Raw genomic sequence first — 14,815 nt, 5'->3', positions numbered from 1 at the left:
CGTGTGCGTGTATGTGTGTGAGAGAGAGAGAGAGAGAGAGAGAGAGAGAGAGAGAGAGAGAGAGAGAGGGGGGGGGGGGAGGGGCAGACGGATCCCGAAAAAATTATAACGATTTGTTTCATTTACATTGAGATCACACGGTGCTTGGACTGAAGTCCTTAACTTTCATCTTTTGATGCCATCGAGTTTCCCAAACTATGTATTATTATTATTATTATTATTATTAGTAGTAGTAGTAGTAGCAGTAGTAGTAGTAGTAGGAGTAGTAGTAGTAGTAGTAGTAGTAGTAGTAGTAGTAGTAGTAGTAGTAGTATAATTATTATCATGGTAATCAACTAAATATAACGTACAAAATCAAAACTCGGGAATTTAACCAAGAAGTTCAACTGAAGTATATCGATGCCCTGAAATCATTCAAAAATGGTCACACAGCAAATTCCTTTCCACTGATTTACCAACCTGAGTTAGAAATGAAAGAGAACAGTGAAACCTCTCATTTGTTTTAAATTTAGCTCTGAGCAAACGGAATCAGATTGAAAACAATATATCCACATGTCACAAGAGGGAGGACTTCAACTTTCCAATAGTCAGTCACCTTAATTAATGTCGAGCAATACTCCAGCAGGCCCAACCTTAACGTCTACACTTCGCGGCTTTGGAGGTACAATCGAGTACGCCCTTTCTACCAAGATTTCCAAGCGCGCTATACGACTCTTGCTCAAAACAGGACTAGACTTTAACAAAAGCTTTATGGTAGATGTGTGAAGGACATTTCCTAATTTGGAGCAATTCTTTATTCTGACTTGTTCCATATGATCCCGTATTTGTTCAGGTGAACACTTGACTTGCCTTTGCATGTGTTTGTGACGGGTGCCATCGGTGAACCAGTATACGCATGGACACATGCTTGTGATATAGTTGGAATCGTACAATGGCGAAAGTTCTGCCGCTTTTATTTACCCTTTCCGCCGTCAGCATATGATGCTTGTCGGTTTGACGAAACTACGAACTCTTGAAAACATTTTTACGAATTCTGACCTTAAAAACCAAAGTCTGATCCAGATTAAAATCTTAGAAGCCCAGAGACATAAACCAGATGTAAAGAACAAGGTTTAGTCATTTCGTAGTATCGATCTTGGTGGACTGGAATAATGTCTAAGAAATCCTGCTGTTGCATCTTGGCAACCAATAAGCACACTGTTGTATGAAAGACTTGTAATGGTGCCAGGTAGCACCGAGAATTGGTAATGTTAGTCAGCCAACAAATTCAATAACGCTTCTGCAGCAGCATTTATTGTCCGGCATCCTTGACGACTGCAACGGCCTCGCCTGGCGTATTGTAGCTATTTGTAGGAACTCGAGTAATGTGTATGTGTGGGTTGAGCGAGGCCTATTGTAGTGGACATGAAAACAAAAAAACATGTAATTGATGTATTACGGTATTTTGTAATAAACCGGTCACCGTGCCTATTTAGTTTGGTGCTGGTAACTCATTGTCCTCATAGAATAATGGATCTGGTCGGGGTTCTAATGCCATATGCTCGTATGGAAAATTCTACTGTGTAGAGAGTAAGCAATACCCAATATGTACACGTGATCGCCTTTAGTCGCTTAATGGGCGAGAATTCTCATTGTGACAAACTTTTGATTGAATACTTTTGATTGCTGTTGATTTGGTTTATATTGGGAATATACGGTATTTTGTTATTCTCTTCTCTCGAGAATTACGAACAGTGGAGGTTGTTTGTGCCTAATGATGAAATTATTCTTCGTTCGTAATTCAGAGTAATCGCTATTGTTCGCTATTGTTCCAAACTTCTATTTGGTAAAAGATGTAGGCCGATGTGGGTTATGTGTGCACAGAGGTAGACGGAGAATAGAAGCGAATCTGCTCTAATGACATTAGTTCTTCACAGCGTACTGACATGACGTCAGATGACCACGAAACGCTTCACAAAGAATGAGAACTATGTAATGATAAGGTGAGGTGAAATGGGGTTTAACGTCGCGTCCAAGATTATTGCACTTATATAGTGACGTACATGCACATGTGTGTGTCTGTCAGCTTGTGCTAATCCGGACTAATGCCGATTTTATAGTGCTAGCACACTGAAATACCATGCCGCAGTTTAACACGAATACCCCACTCAGACACAGTATGCTGTCTCCCACCGACAATCCTTGTTTTATCCCCTTACTGTCGAGCGCCAGCCAGGGTAACAATAAGTACCATCTTTTAACGTCTTTTGGTATGACGCGGGGATCGAACCCCGGACCTTCCGCTCTCCTGGCGGACGCTCTACCACTAGACCACGGAAGCGGCCATGTTATGATAAACATACATTTGTAGCTAAGAGGAAATTACTGAATTTCCCGATATCCGTGTCCCCTACAGGTATTTTTTGGCATCCTCAATTGAAATGTTGTCGTATTTGACTGACATGTGTCCTTGATATTACGGTATTTAAAAAAACCCTTGTCCATGCTTCGTTGTAGAATGTGTTAACGTGTTAACTGCATGTGTCTTAAGTCGACATATCTAATGGCACAGCATATATCGCTGCGGTATGCAAAAAATCAAACCTGGACCAGACAAACCTGTGATTAAAGAACGCATGAGTAACGAACCACGTCATAGGGGCATGATTCCGCGTAATTAGCGTACACGTCACCGTGTAATCGTATAATCCTCTTTAGTCATCTTTAGTTAACAGGATAGTTTTCCTTTCTTGTCTGGAACCCATGGAGATCGCCTCATGAAGAGCACTAGCTATTACGACGTTCAATAACCGAGGCTCATAATAACGCTGCTTTTAATTTATTTTTATTAACGTCACGAGTGAGTGCGTTTATACCAAAGTTGTAATTGCAATGTCAACGGTCTTCGTCAATTTTGACTTTCTCCCTACATTTAGCTGATAACCCGATAGAACTGAAAAAGCGCTCAAAGCGACGTAAATACAACTCACTCACTCACTCACTCACTCACTGTTGACGGTCTTGTGAGTGATATGGGTTTAATACTGCTTTAAACTATATTTCACAACGTGTCAGCCAGGGTTTGAAATAAACAAAAATGTCTGCCATCAGGACCAACAGACTTTTTGTGACAAATGAATAGACATGTAGACCCTTGCAACTTTGAAACCACGGGCCTACGGGCATTGTTTAGATGAATGTCAGATAGATTGTTTGTTGTTTAAGGCCGCATTCAGCAATAATTCAGCTAGATGACGGCGGTCTGTAAATAATCGAGTCTGAGTGAGTGAGTGTATAACGATCCTTTGAAAAGAATTGCGTTTATCTCACGACGTCCTTTTATCTATCATCGGGCGATGCGGTTGAAATATGAAAGTGATAATCACATGTACATTCAATTACATACGTCTGTGGGCGTTAGTGCAATTACGTTCAAACAATCAAATGATTTTTGTTTAATCTAACGGAATTCTCTGTTTACTGTATGTGTGGAGATCTTTTCAAATAGCCGAGCGTGACCTTCATGTACAGTTATTCTGTTCTGTCAGCGAGAATCGATTGCATGAGGAATCCATTTGCTGGAGAAACCATAACAAACGACTCTTGGGGCTTCAAGATTGGAAAACGATGAAATATTATTTGATAAAACTCATCGTTTTCTTCTTCCTTGTAACCAAACTTCCTTTGATAATATTGATTCAGTCTCCCAGAATGGCAGTCGTTAGATGTATGTTTTTTCATGCGTTTTTTTCTCAGATGCCAAGTTGTAACAGTGTTTTTGTGAACAGCTGCTGTTGTGTGTCCACCTTATACCTTGTGTTGATCTGAGCTTTTGACGTCAACCATCATGTCTTGAAATATTTGACTTTACAGCTATATAGTTACGGTGCGTGTACGCCATCAATTCAAAATTGGGGAAATGTAGGCTGGGCGGGTTCGTAATGGTTAATGCGGTGAGCGGGCGTTTTCAACCATATATGGCACAGACAGCAAGGCAAACTCCATCCCAGTGCGTGACACCTTCATCATCCTCCAGATGGCATTTGTTTGTTTGTTTATGTGTTTGTTTAACGTCGCACTTGGCAATATTCCAGCTATATGACGGCGGTCTGTAAATAATCGAGTCTGGACCAGACAATCCAGTGATTGACATCATGAGCATCGAATTGGGATACGTTGACATGCATCAACCAAGTCAGCAAGCCTGACCACCCGATCCCTTCAGTCGCCTCTTAAGTCACGTACGGGTTGCTGAAGACCTATTTTTACCCGGATCTTGACGGGTACCCCTAGGTATCAACCCCAAAGGGCAGTGGACATGTGTGTGTGTGTGTGTGTGTGTGTGTATTAATGTCACTGATGTCAGTTGTGAAAACATTTTTCACACAAGAATGTTCTTTCGTTTGTTTAAGATTAGTTCTCCCTAACATTCTCAGCCCACGAACTACATGACAAATATAATTAAATCGAATCTTAAATTGACAAACAAACAAGAAATAAAAGAGGAAAGAAACGCATTTGGCGTCACGACAGTCCTGCCATGCTTGTAAGCATGGCCGTCAGTCGGTTGGGAATTTAAAGTCAGCGCAGGGTTGTTGTCAGCCTGGCACAGTCGGGAGCTGTGAGAGCTCCGAGAAGGGGCTATCGCTGCGATGAGTTTCGACCAGACGAACCCGCGATTGACGACTTTGGCCTTGACCTGGTCATTGGTGCGGTTGTCATGTCTGGTGGTCATTACTCTCAATGATCTCCAGGTTCTATTTGAGTGGTATTTAAAGAAAGTACTTTTGATGTTAATAAAAATAATAATGATAATGGTCATCTGGTCAATGGATCAGTGTGCACTCAAGAAACATTCTCAGCTCCCTCGGGAGTATACAACCCTGTCTGTTAGACATCTCATCCCACCGGGTATCCATTCACTGCTGGGCGAACAGAGTCATATTTCGAACAAAGTCACTTGAACAAGGAGACGCCACATGTGTTACATGTACATGTGCTTCAGTGTGGGGCAGGACCGAAGCATTAGAAACTCTCAGGAGTCAAGCTGCCGAAACGCGGTTACTTATCCAAGGATTTTCCGCGACCGACGTTAGTAAAGTTCACCTGATTTGTGACCTGTGCGCTGTGCACAGGACCACGAGCCACCACACATACTTTCCGAATGCCCACATGGGACACTTTAATGGGAGAACAATGTGAAGAGAGTGTCGGTGATGAAATGAGATGAATCTGAAGGGTCAAAATAAGTTTGAATTACGAAAATTAGAAGGTGGCTGCTTTTAAAAAAAATCAACAAGTTCAACGTTTCAACGAATGTGGAATCGAAATTCGCCACTTTCTAGTCCCTCCGTGGAATAAATTGGATATTGACTACGACGGAAAACAATATTCATTCTCTCTGCGTCCATTTGAATCTCATTGACGATACCCCGGGGGACTTTCAGAACAGTCTACAATCACACACCAATGTTAATGGGCAAATATCCACGGATTTAATTCCAGCCGGGGCAAGGGTATCTCCTCACATTTAATAGCCTGGGGGATCTGTGATGTTGGTTTGAGACGGAATAATTCTTAGCGTTTCGCACATTTATTACACAGTATCTTTCAGACCATCCAGTCTGTCCAGTGAACGATCCTGTGTGTAACCGGAAGACACATTCTTTTCCAATAACCCGCTAGAGTTATGTCCCTCAGGCGTGTCGGGATCCTATGATCATGGGCTTGAATACAGATTCACCTTCGATTTGTCAGCACCATCTGCTTATGGTTTCTGCAAATTTGGAAACGTGATCACTTAAGCCGAGGCACCGTGATGCGACTGAAAAAATGCTCGATATGGCGTTAAACCCACTCACTCATTTTACGGCTGTTCGACAGTAGAATTTATTACCTACGTGGGCAAACATATCGGGGTTTATAAAAATCATATGTACCCTTGGGTCATCCACCGCGTATTGTTTACGTCATCCGGACGGCATTGTTGACGTCATTCGAATCGTATTCTGACGTGAGGTCGGAATGACGTCACACTAGAAACGGTGTCATGGCTGAAGATTGTTGACGTCATTCGACAAATTGTGGTTTCGCTGCTGTTGCGACTTACTGTCTTTATAGATAAACACTAAAATTCGCCTCTGTATGTAGACATGTTATTCGGTAATAAATAGAACATTATATTCGGTTATCATAGAACACGAATACAATATACTCTATCCCTTTACGATTTACGAGATTCACTGATATTTCACAGATCATACTAGTCCTTCGCCATGACTGCAGTACATGATGCGGCTGAAAACAATACTCACTCAGTCGACTCCAATCTTATGAGCGAATGAATCAGTATGGTTCTACGCCGCTTTTAGCAATATTCCAGCAATATCACGAAGGGGGACACCAGAAATGGGCTTCACACATTGTACCCATGTGGGGAATCGAACCCGGGTCTTCGGCATGACGAACGAACGCTTTAACCACTAGGCTACCCCATCGCCCAAACCAAATCAGAAGAAGAAATATTCTTTTGAAGACAGTCTTTTTAGTCTAAGATCATGCCTGAGCCCTATGTTTCTGTTTCAGCTGGCTGACGAACGAGATGAGTTTGGTGTGCCGCCTGTCATCATTGCTCTGCAGCAGTACCAGGAGGACATAGTGCGCCACCTGGTGGAGGCAGGAGCAGACGTCAACATTCAGGAAGCGCGAAATCTCAGAACACCGCTTCATTACGCACTGTACACAAAGAAGTTGAAGATACTCGAATTCTTATTGGGGTAGGTGTTCCATTGCGCGATTGTTAACTTGAATTCCTATTGGGGTAGGTGTCCCATGCGCGATTGGTAACTTGAATTCCTCTTGTGGTAGGTGTCCCATTTCGCGATTGTTAACTTGAAATCCTTTTTTGTAGGTGTCCAATTGCGCTAGTGTGAACTCAAATTCCTTTTGGGGGTAGGTGTTCCATTGCGAGAGTGTTAACTTGAATTCCTTTTTTGTAGATGTCCCATTTCGCGATTGTTAACTTTAATTCCTATTGGGGCAGGTGTTCCATTGTTAACTTGAATTCCTATTGGGGTAGATGTGCAATTGCGCGCTTGTTAACTTGAATCCCTGTTTGGGTAGGTTCCCAATTTCGCGATTGTTAACTCGAATTCCTGTTTGGGTAGGTTACCAATTTCGCGAGTGTTAACTCGAATTCCTATTTGGGTAGGTTACCAATTTCGCGAGTGTTAACTCGAATTCCTGTTTGGGTAGGTTCCCAATTTCGCGATTGTTAACTCGAATTCCTGTTTGGGTAGGTTACCAATTTCGCGATTGTTAACTCGAATTCCTGTTTGGGTAGGTTACAAATTTCGCGAGTGTTAACTCGAATTCCTATTTGGTTAGGTTACCAATTTCGCGAGTGTTAACTCGAATTCCTGTTTGGGTAGGTTCCCAATTTCGCGAGTGTTAACTTGAATTCCTTGCTGGTTGATCATTGCATGACTGATTTTTGTAATTCCTCGTTGGTTAGGAGAACCATTGCAGGATTGTTGATATTAGTTCCTCTTAATGCATGTTGGTCATTGTGTGATTGCTAACTTCTCTGTAAAATAAATCTATTTGACGCATATATTGACTATTAATGTAAATTTTATCGCGAAATGAGGTCACTATTTCTATTGAGGACAGTAATGATTTATATGTGCGAGGGACCCTTATGGCATATTGCCTATGGTGGAGCTCGGCGTCAATTATTGCTATGTGACACCGGTCTAATGATTTATACCAGTTTATATGAGCATTAAAACAACATATTACCATGCCCATTTTGTGCACGAACTCGCATGGCAATATTGACTCGATGGATTAACGATTTTCCGTAACGGTAATGAGAGTATAAGGTCTGGTTTGGAAACACTTGGAGAAACCTACTGAGCGAGTGTCATTGTGCGCTTATCAATTCATCGCCATACAGAGATGATGATATCAGCGCCAGCATCTCCCATTAGCCTCGACCACGTCCCCCTCTAAAGTCTTACATCTGAGGATGCAGATATATAGTTTGGTTCGGAGGCTGTCATTTGGTATGCTAACCGGATTTTACTTGTCATTAAGTGTTCGGAAGATTTGGAAGATAGATACATTTTGATGAGGAGGATTTCCAAATGGATTAGGGCACAGTGACATTGACACAGCTGGCGCTGTTTCTTGTGCTTTCTTGGATAAATGTGGGTGTATCTAAAGATCACCGTTACGTATAATTATCGACATCCTGTAGCCGAGATGCAGCTGCTACGTATTATATGATCTCTCATCAGCATGGTGTGCATATTTGATAGGCGTAAACGATTTTCATCTTCCGGAAGCAAGCTTGTTAACTGACCATAAAAGTCGAGTTTCCAACCTTCCCGAACGAAGCTGGTATTTTGGCTGGACTAACGAATCTATGCGTAGTCCAATCAAAATCGCGTAAGGAAATCGACATCCGGTTCGTAATCAGCCGTGTTGATTTCGGTCGATTGCAGGATTTGCATAGCATGTCCACCACTAACTAGGCTTCAACAGATACTTCATGTTTTTAATCAAGGTGATCACGTGATTTGATGCACTTCGCGAAGTGAGACCCGTTTTATGACAATGTAGATTTTGATTATCGATCAGATCGTTTTGCCTGTGAGCCGCCATTTTGTTTGAAGCAAATGCAAGTGATATGAGAGGTGGAATCTGATTGGTCAATAGGAGGGACATAGAAGGGACATAATTTGTAATAGCCTCTGGTGGCGCTTCGATCGAGCCCAGCGATTCCAGCCTATTTCGACAAGGATGGAAACTGGACCTTTACTGTCCGTTAACTCCCTTGCATCGGGAAGATGAAATGATTTAAATTTAGCGCCGCTTTGAACACTGTTTCAGTTTAATCCCGACCTGTCAATATGCATGTCTTAGACGTTTACCACTGCATACACCCACGGGCATTGTTCCGATTCCAAGAATCAGAATGAGAGCAATTCTGGGATTCGAACACCTGATCATATGATTCTAGCGGACATAAGGGGAATGCTGTATTTTACACGGCTGATCCGCCCTGGTTGCACTGATAGGACTGAGTCGCAGACGAAGCAGCTATCGGTAGATCGCATCTCGCGGGATCTCGCCTTGATCGTTAACGTAGATGACTATTTGTACACAGGTCTTGGACATAAAGGCGTCCCCATGTCGAGAGTATTTTAATTCTCATTCTTGTAATACGTAAGATTCTCGTCAAATGTCCCTCGTTCTCAAGATCGCCAAGATTAAGGCTCTGTTTAAATAGCTTGACATTTCTAGGACTTAAGTCAAGGATTGATTTATAATTTCCGTTCACATTAAAAGGCTTTTCGCTTCGACATGAACGTGGGAAGTTGTCATGGAGACAAGAATGCTTGTGAGACCTAGTCGCACGCATATGTAACCTATCACGGATCACATATACATTGTAGCATTGACTGGGATATCACATTCGGCCATCATGAACACCGGTTAGTTGTGGTTGGTGAAGTGTTGGCGCGTTTATAGGAGCACGCACCAGTCTAGCTGAGATTAGGCGAAGCTGGTCAGTGAGATTTGAGAATGATTGATACGGTTGCAGACACACCAATACGTCTTGTAACCCCACATATTGAGGTATTTTTCATTTCCGGAATGTATTGTCATGTAAGGTGTGACGTGTCAATTACAAAGAAGGACTATTCAGTAAAACCCCTTTCACTCAAAATATTCGGAACAAGCAAACGTATGAGTTATGCGTCCTTTGAGTCAAGCGGGGTACCCACAGTAAAAATAAGGATTCTGCTGCGATGTATGTATGTATGTATGTATGTATGTATGTATGTATGTATGTATTGCATAATTCACCAACCAACTCAAATTGACACGTTCTCTTAACTATTCGGAGCTGGTGGGTTAGCCTTGTGGTTAAAGCGTTCGCTCGTCACTCCGTGTTCGATTCCCCACATGGGTACAATGCTTAGAGCTCTTTCCTGGTGTCCCCCACCGTGATATTGCTGGAATATTGCTAAAAGCGGCGTAAAACCATACTCACTCACTAAAACCTATTCCATAATTATCTTTTCTTAGTCACAATCCGGACCTGACGAAAACTGACCACCGAGGGACCACGATAGTCCACCGGTCCAGTGCAATACGGGACAAGCAGTACCTGGAGGCGGTCGTGAGGCTGAGCAAGGCTCCTCCAGACTCTCTGTGGAGGATGGCGGACGAGGAGGGCAACACCGCCGTCATGTTGGCGTGCCAGAACGACAACTACGATCAATTAGTCATCCTTCTGGAACAAGGGGTAGGTGCCAATGCAGACGAACGATGACAACATAGACGGGTTGCGTTGAAGTCAGATCTTGAGTTTTTGATGTGAACGTGTGGCATCAATGCTCTGTCGTTTTAGGGCGGACGAAACATGATTGTGAATACAGTAAATGATTTGTTCCAAAATGCCAAATGCTGGGTGATTAATTTTAGGGATGGTGGTGTTTGATATTGGTGAATGTTGCCTTTGATCTTCAGAAGTTGCATTCGTTATTTGCGGGGAAAATGGTGTTTGTACTTAGGAAAAAACGGCGTTTGGTTGTACGGATGGCGTTGTCAGTAGGGAAGATGATATTTTTTGGAGACAAGATGGCATTGGTTTGTACGGACAAGGGTGTTTATACATAGGGAAGATGGCGTTGTTTATACGGAAGATGGCGTTGTTTATACAGAAGATGGCGTTGTTTGTACGGAAGATAGCGTTGTTTATACGGAAGATGCCGTTGTTTATACGGAAGATGGTATTGAATTGTATGGACAAGGGTATTTATACGCAGGGAAGATGGCGTTGTTTATACGGAAGATGGCGTTGTTTATACAGAAGATGGCGTTATTTATACGGAAGATGGCGTTGTTTATACAGAAGATGGCGTTGTTTATACGGAAGATGGCGTTGTTTATACGGAAGATGGCGTTGTTTATACGGAAGATGGTATTGAATTGTATGGACAAGGGTATTTATACGTAGGGAAGATAGCGTTATTTTTTACGGAAGGTAGCGTTGTTTGTACGGAAGATGGTATTGAATTGTATAGACAAGGGTGTTTATACGTAGGGAAGATAGCGTTGTTTATACGGAAGATGGTATTGAATTGTATGGACAAGGGTGTTTAAACGTAGGGGAGAAAGCGTTGTTTATACGGAAGATGGTATTGAATTGTATGGACAAGGGTGTTTACACATAGGGGAGAAAGCGTTGTTTATACGGAAGATGGTATTGAATTGTATGGACAAGGGTGTTTACACGTAGGGATAGCGTTGTTTGTGGGGTAGATGGCCTTTGAACGTAGGGAAGGCGAAATATGATCGTATGGACATGATATTTGATCATTTTGTACGAATATTGAATTAGCATTGAATGTACAGAGGATCTTAAGGGAAAGGCATTTTTCGATCGCCGCTGAATGTACAAACATCGTACAGAGAGTCGTCTTGGTTAGAGGTTTTATGGCTCAATTGAGATCAGTGTCCACAATGATGGCTTAATATAAAACGACAACAACTAAGATCCATTCGTAATTTATCGATAACCATCGAGAACTTACCTTACTGAACCATGTTTTTTAGATCCCGATAAAGTCTGGAGGTTCATTTGTGTATTGTAATTTTATACACGGGATCTGTCGATATGGGATAACCGACAAGGAAATGTCACAAAGTTGTTCCAGGTCAGGAAATGTCGATCACATTAATCGTAAACCATGTTCGAGGAAATCGTAGATTACTGATAACAAATTTCTTGCGTAATTTCATTTTCTTGTATTGACGCAGCTAAATACAACGTATCCCCTGCAGCGTTGAGTGACGTGCCCTCCCCATGTTATACATTACGGTAGATGATAGATCGGGCTGAGGCTTTTTAAAACATTGATTTACGCATAAGAAAGGCAGAAATGTCAAATTCCACCAAACACATTTTATATGTATTATTTACGATTACATAAAACATAGAATAGATGCTTATTCAATTTCCCGAATGCATGTATACCTTGTAACGCGAAACAATTCATGATAATGAATATTTATCGATAGTTTTTAAAACTTTTTTATAAAACAAAAATCTAAACAAATATGTTGCTAGAGTTGACATATTGATTTACTATTGGTTAATATACCCCGCCACGAAGTGGAAGGGGCATATAGAGAAGGGTGCTGTCCGCCCGTCCTTCCGTTAAGTTTAAAAAAACTGAGTTATATCTTAACCAAACTTGGCACATAGATAGGTCTAGTGGTGGGCAGGTGCCTTTGATGGTTTAGGATGTTCGTAAAAAGGATGTTTCGAGTTTCCATGGCAACGACTTTAACTTAGAAATGACGGTAGGGGGGCGGGGGTGGAGAATGGGGGTCTGACTGGTCCATGAGTAGGGTTTTATTATCGATATTGTGGTGTGGTAGCATCACCTGGAATGGAACTCAAGCGTTGTGGGGTGGGGATTCGAACGAAGGTTTCGAGGTGACGAGCGATCACTTCAACCACTATGCTACATCATCCCCCTTCATTATGTAAATGATACGTTGCTCACCTGGGCGAGAGAAATACCATCAGCTCCAGCTTAAGGAACCTACACTTCCCATTTGCCAGGGGTATGTACACATTATTCAAATCTCATGGAAAGAGAAGGTTTTCATCAAAGGTCTGGGTAGGTCTTACAGAAATTTTAATTATTTTGTATTCTTTCCTTAACTACTGTTTACATTTATTTTCAAATATAAGCCCCCCCACCAAGATCATATACAGTGAAACCTCGTTAGTCTGGAACCCTTTATTACGGACACACCTCCTTCAGGGCGATGTTGTTTGGAAGAAATGCAGTGTTCGAAATAGACATCGGCCGTAGGCCCGAGGCTGAGAGATTTGTTTTCAGGCAGTTTTAAAACTCAGCAAAGCCTTACGGCCTGCAGTTTATTTACGTAATTATTAATTAAGCATTATTGCAGTAATGTGATAAACATAACTGTCATATTTATAAACAGTAGCGTTAGACCTTTCAAATGGCGTATGACATGTAGTTGCAAAGATGTTTTACAAGCTAAAAATTTATGATAAATGTAGGCTTCATCTATCACCACCAAGTCTCTGGGAACTCGACGTGAAAGCAGTAAAAGATTCTGTTTGACAGGTTGTATTTTGTAAACTATATTGCAAGGGTATGTCTCCCTGCTTCAGCTAAAATGTTTGGGCATACAGTTTTTTCCACTCGGCCTACAGTTTTTTCCACTGGGCCTACAGTTTTTTCCACTGGGCCTACAGTTTTTTTCCACTGGGCCTACAGTTTTTTTAAAATGTGCTGGCCCTTAAGGCTCTGCCGAGTTTCAGACAGTGAAGGACTGTATATTTCCAGAACATTACCCCATCCCCATGATTCGTTAATCCGGACACTTATTATTCCGGAATATTTAAACGGCAACGGTACTGTCCAGTTTAACGAGGTTCCACTGTAGGTGAACAGTGATATATAATCAGACAACAGTCTCGTACATAACTCCAAGCTAAGTCTCTGCTGCTCCATGCCTGACAAACTAGACGTGTTCCCATCAGTAACGGAGGGCTGCGCTCTTCCTGTCAATGAAATTGACATTCAGTGGCATTACTAGACCCTGGACAGGATGCGGAGACCTTGAAGAGTAGTGCGACGGCCACTACTATTGATCGTTACCATATCTTACAAAGCAATTGTTATGGAAACTGATGGAACGTACATGGGGCAGATGTTGCTGCAAGATGCGAGTGTCAAGAAAACGAAATGACATGCAGCATCCGACAGCGCCCCAGACAACACGGGAAATTAATAATGGTAGGTAGAATTACCCAGTGGGACAATGAGTAGTGTCTTGTAGAAGCTGTACATAGCGACGGGGGTTGCACTGCCAGAGTATCAGTCACCTATACTCGGGCAGTAGGGCTGTACTTTTTTTGATAGAATTGTTAATTGTATTTTAGCCAGTGAAAAACAATACTTACTGATTTTACTCTCATCTCGGTCCATACGAGCATATTTCGCCTTTCCTACGTTCAAAGGCCATCTTGCCAACAAACAACGCTATCTTCCCTACGTATAAATACCCTTTTCCATACAATTCAATACCATCTTCCGTATAAACAACGCTGTCTTCCCTACGTATAAATACCCTTGTCCATACAATTCCATACCGTCTTCCGTATAAACAACGCTATCTTCCGTACGTATAAATACCCTTGTCCATACAATTCAAAACCATCTTCCGTATAAACAACGCTATCTTCCCTACGTATAAATACCCTTGTCCACACAATTCAATACCATCTTCCGTATATACAACGCTATCTTCCCTACGTATAAACATCCTTGTCCGTACAATTCAATGCTATCTTCCCTACGTATAAATACCCTTCTCCGTACAATTCAATACCATCTTCCGTATAAACAACGGTATCTTCCCTACGTATAAATACACCTTCTGCGTACAATTAAATACCATCTTCCGTATAAACAACGCTATCTTCCCTACGTATAAACATCCTTGTCCGTACAATTCAAAACTATCTTCCCTACGTATAAATACCCTTCTCCGTACAATTAAATACCATCTTCCGTATAAACAACGGTATCTTCCCTACGTACAAACACCCTTGCTACAGCTCCCGTACTCAGATACTTTAACACAGACTTACGCACGTCGAAGCTAAGATCGCTTTGTGGAACGTGACCATGAGCTCTCAACTCAGGTTTATGGCGGGGCGCGTCCGTCCGTCTGTCTGTCCGTTCGTTCGTCCGTCTGTCTGTCTGTCCAT

General features: G+C 42.0%; 1 protein-coding gene across 2 annotated transcripts in view; it reads left to right on the top strand.

The window, feature by feature from the left end:
- Positions 1 to 14,815, top strand: part of LOC139443241 (inversin-B-like) — a 72,292-nt gene that overhangs the window by 16,239 nt on the left and 41,238 nt on the right. For both annotated transcript variants that reach the window (XM_071224213.1, XM_071224212.1), the window contains exons 2-3: positions 6,565 to 6,755; positions 10,078 to 10,297. In XM_071224213.1, the coding sequence (XP_071080314.1) occupies positions 6,565 to 6,755; positions 10,078 to 10,297 (411 nt within the window). The remainder of the gene's footprint in view (positions 1 to 6,564; positions 6,756 to 10,077; positions 10,298 to 14,815) is intronic.

Source organism: Haliotis cracherodii, unplaced genomic scaffold (assembly GCF_022045235.1).
Source record: "Haliotis cracherodii isolate W230 unplaced genomic scaffold, xgHalCrac1.p SCAF_5, whole genome shotgun sequence".
In the NCBI taxonomy this organism is placed as follows: Eukaryota; Metazoa; Mollusca; class Gastropoda; order Lepetellida; family Haliotidae; genus Haliotis; species Haliotis cracherodii.
This window is presented reverse-complemented; position numbering and strand designations above follow the sequence as displayed.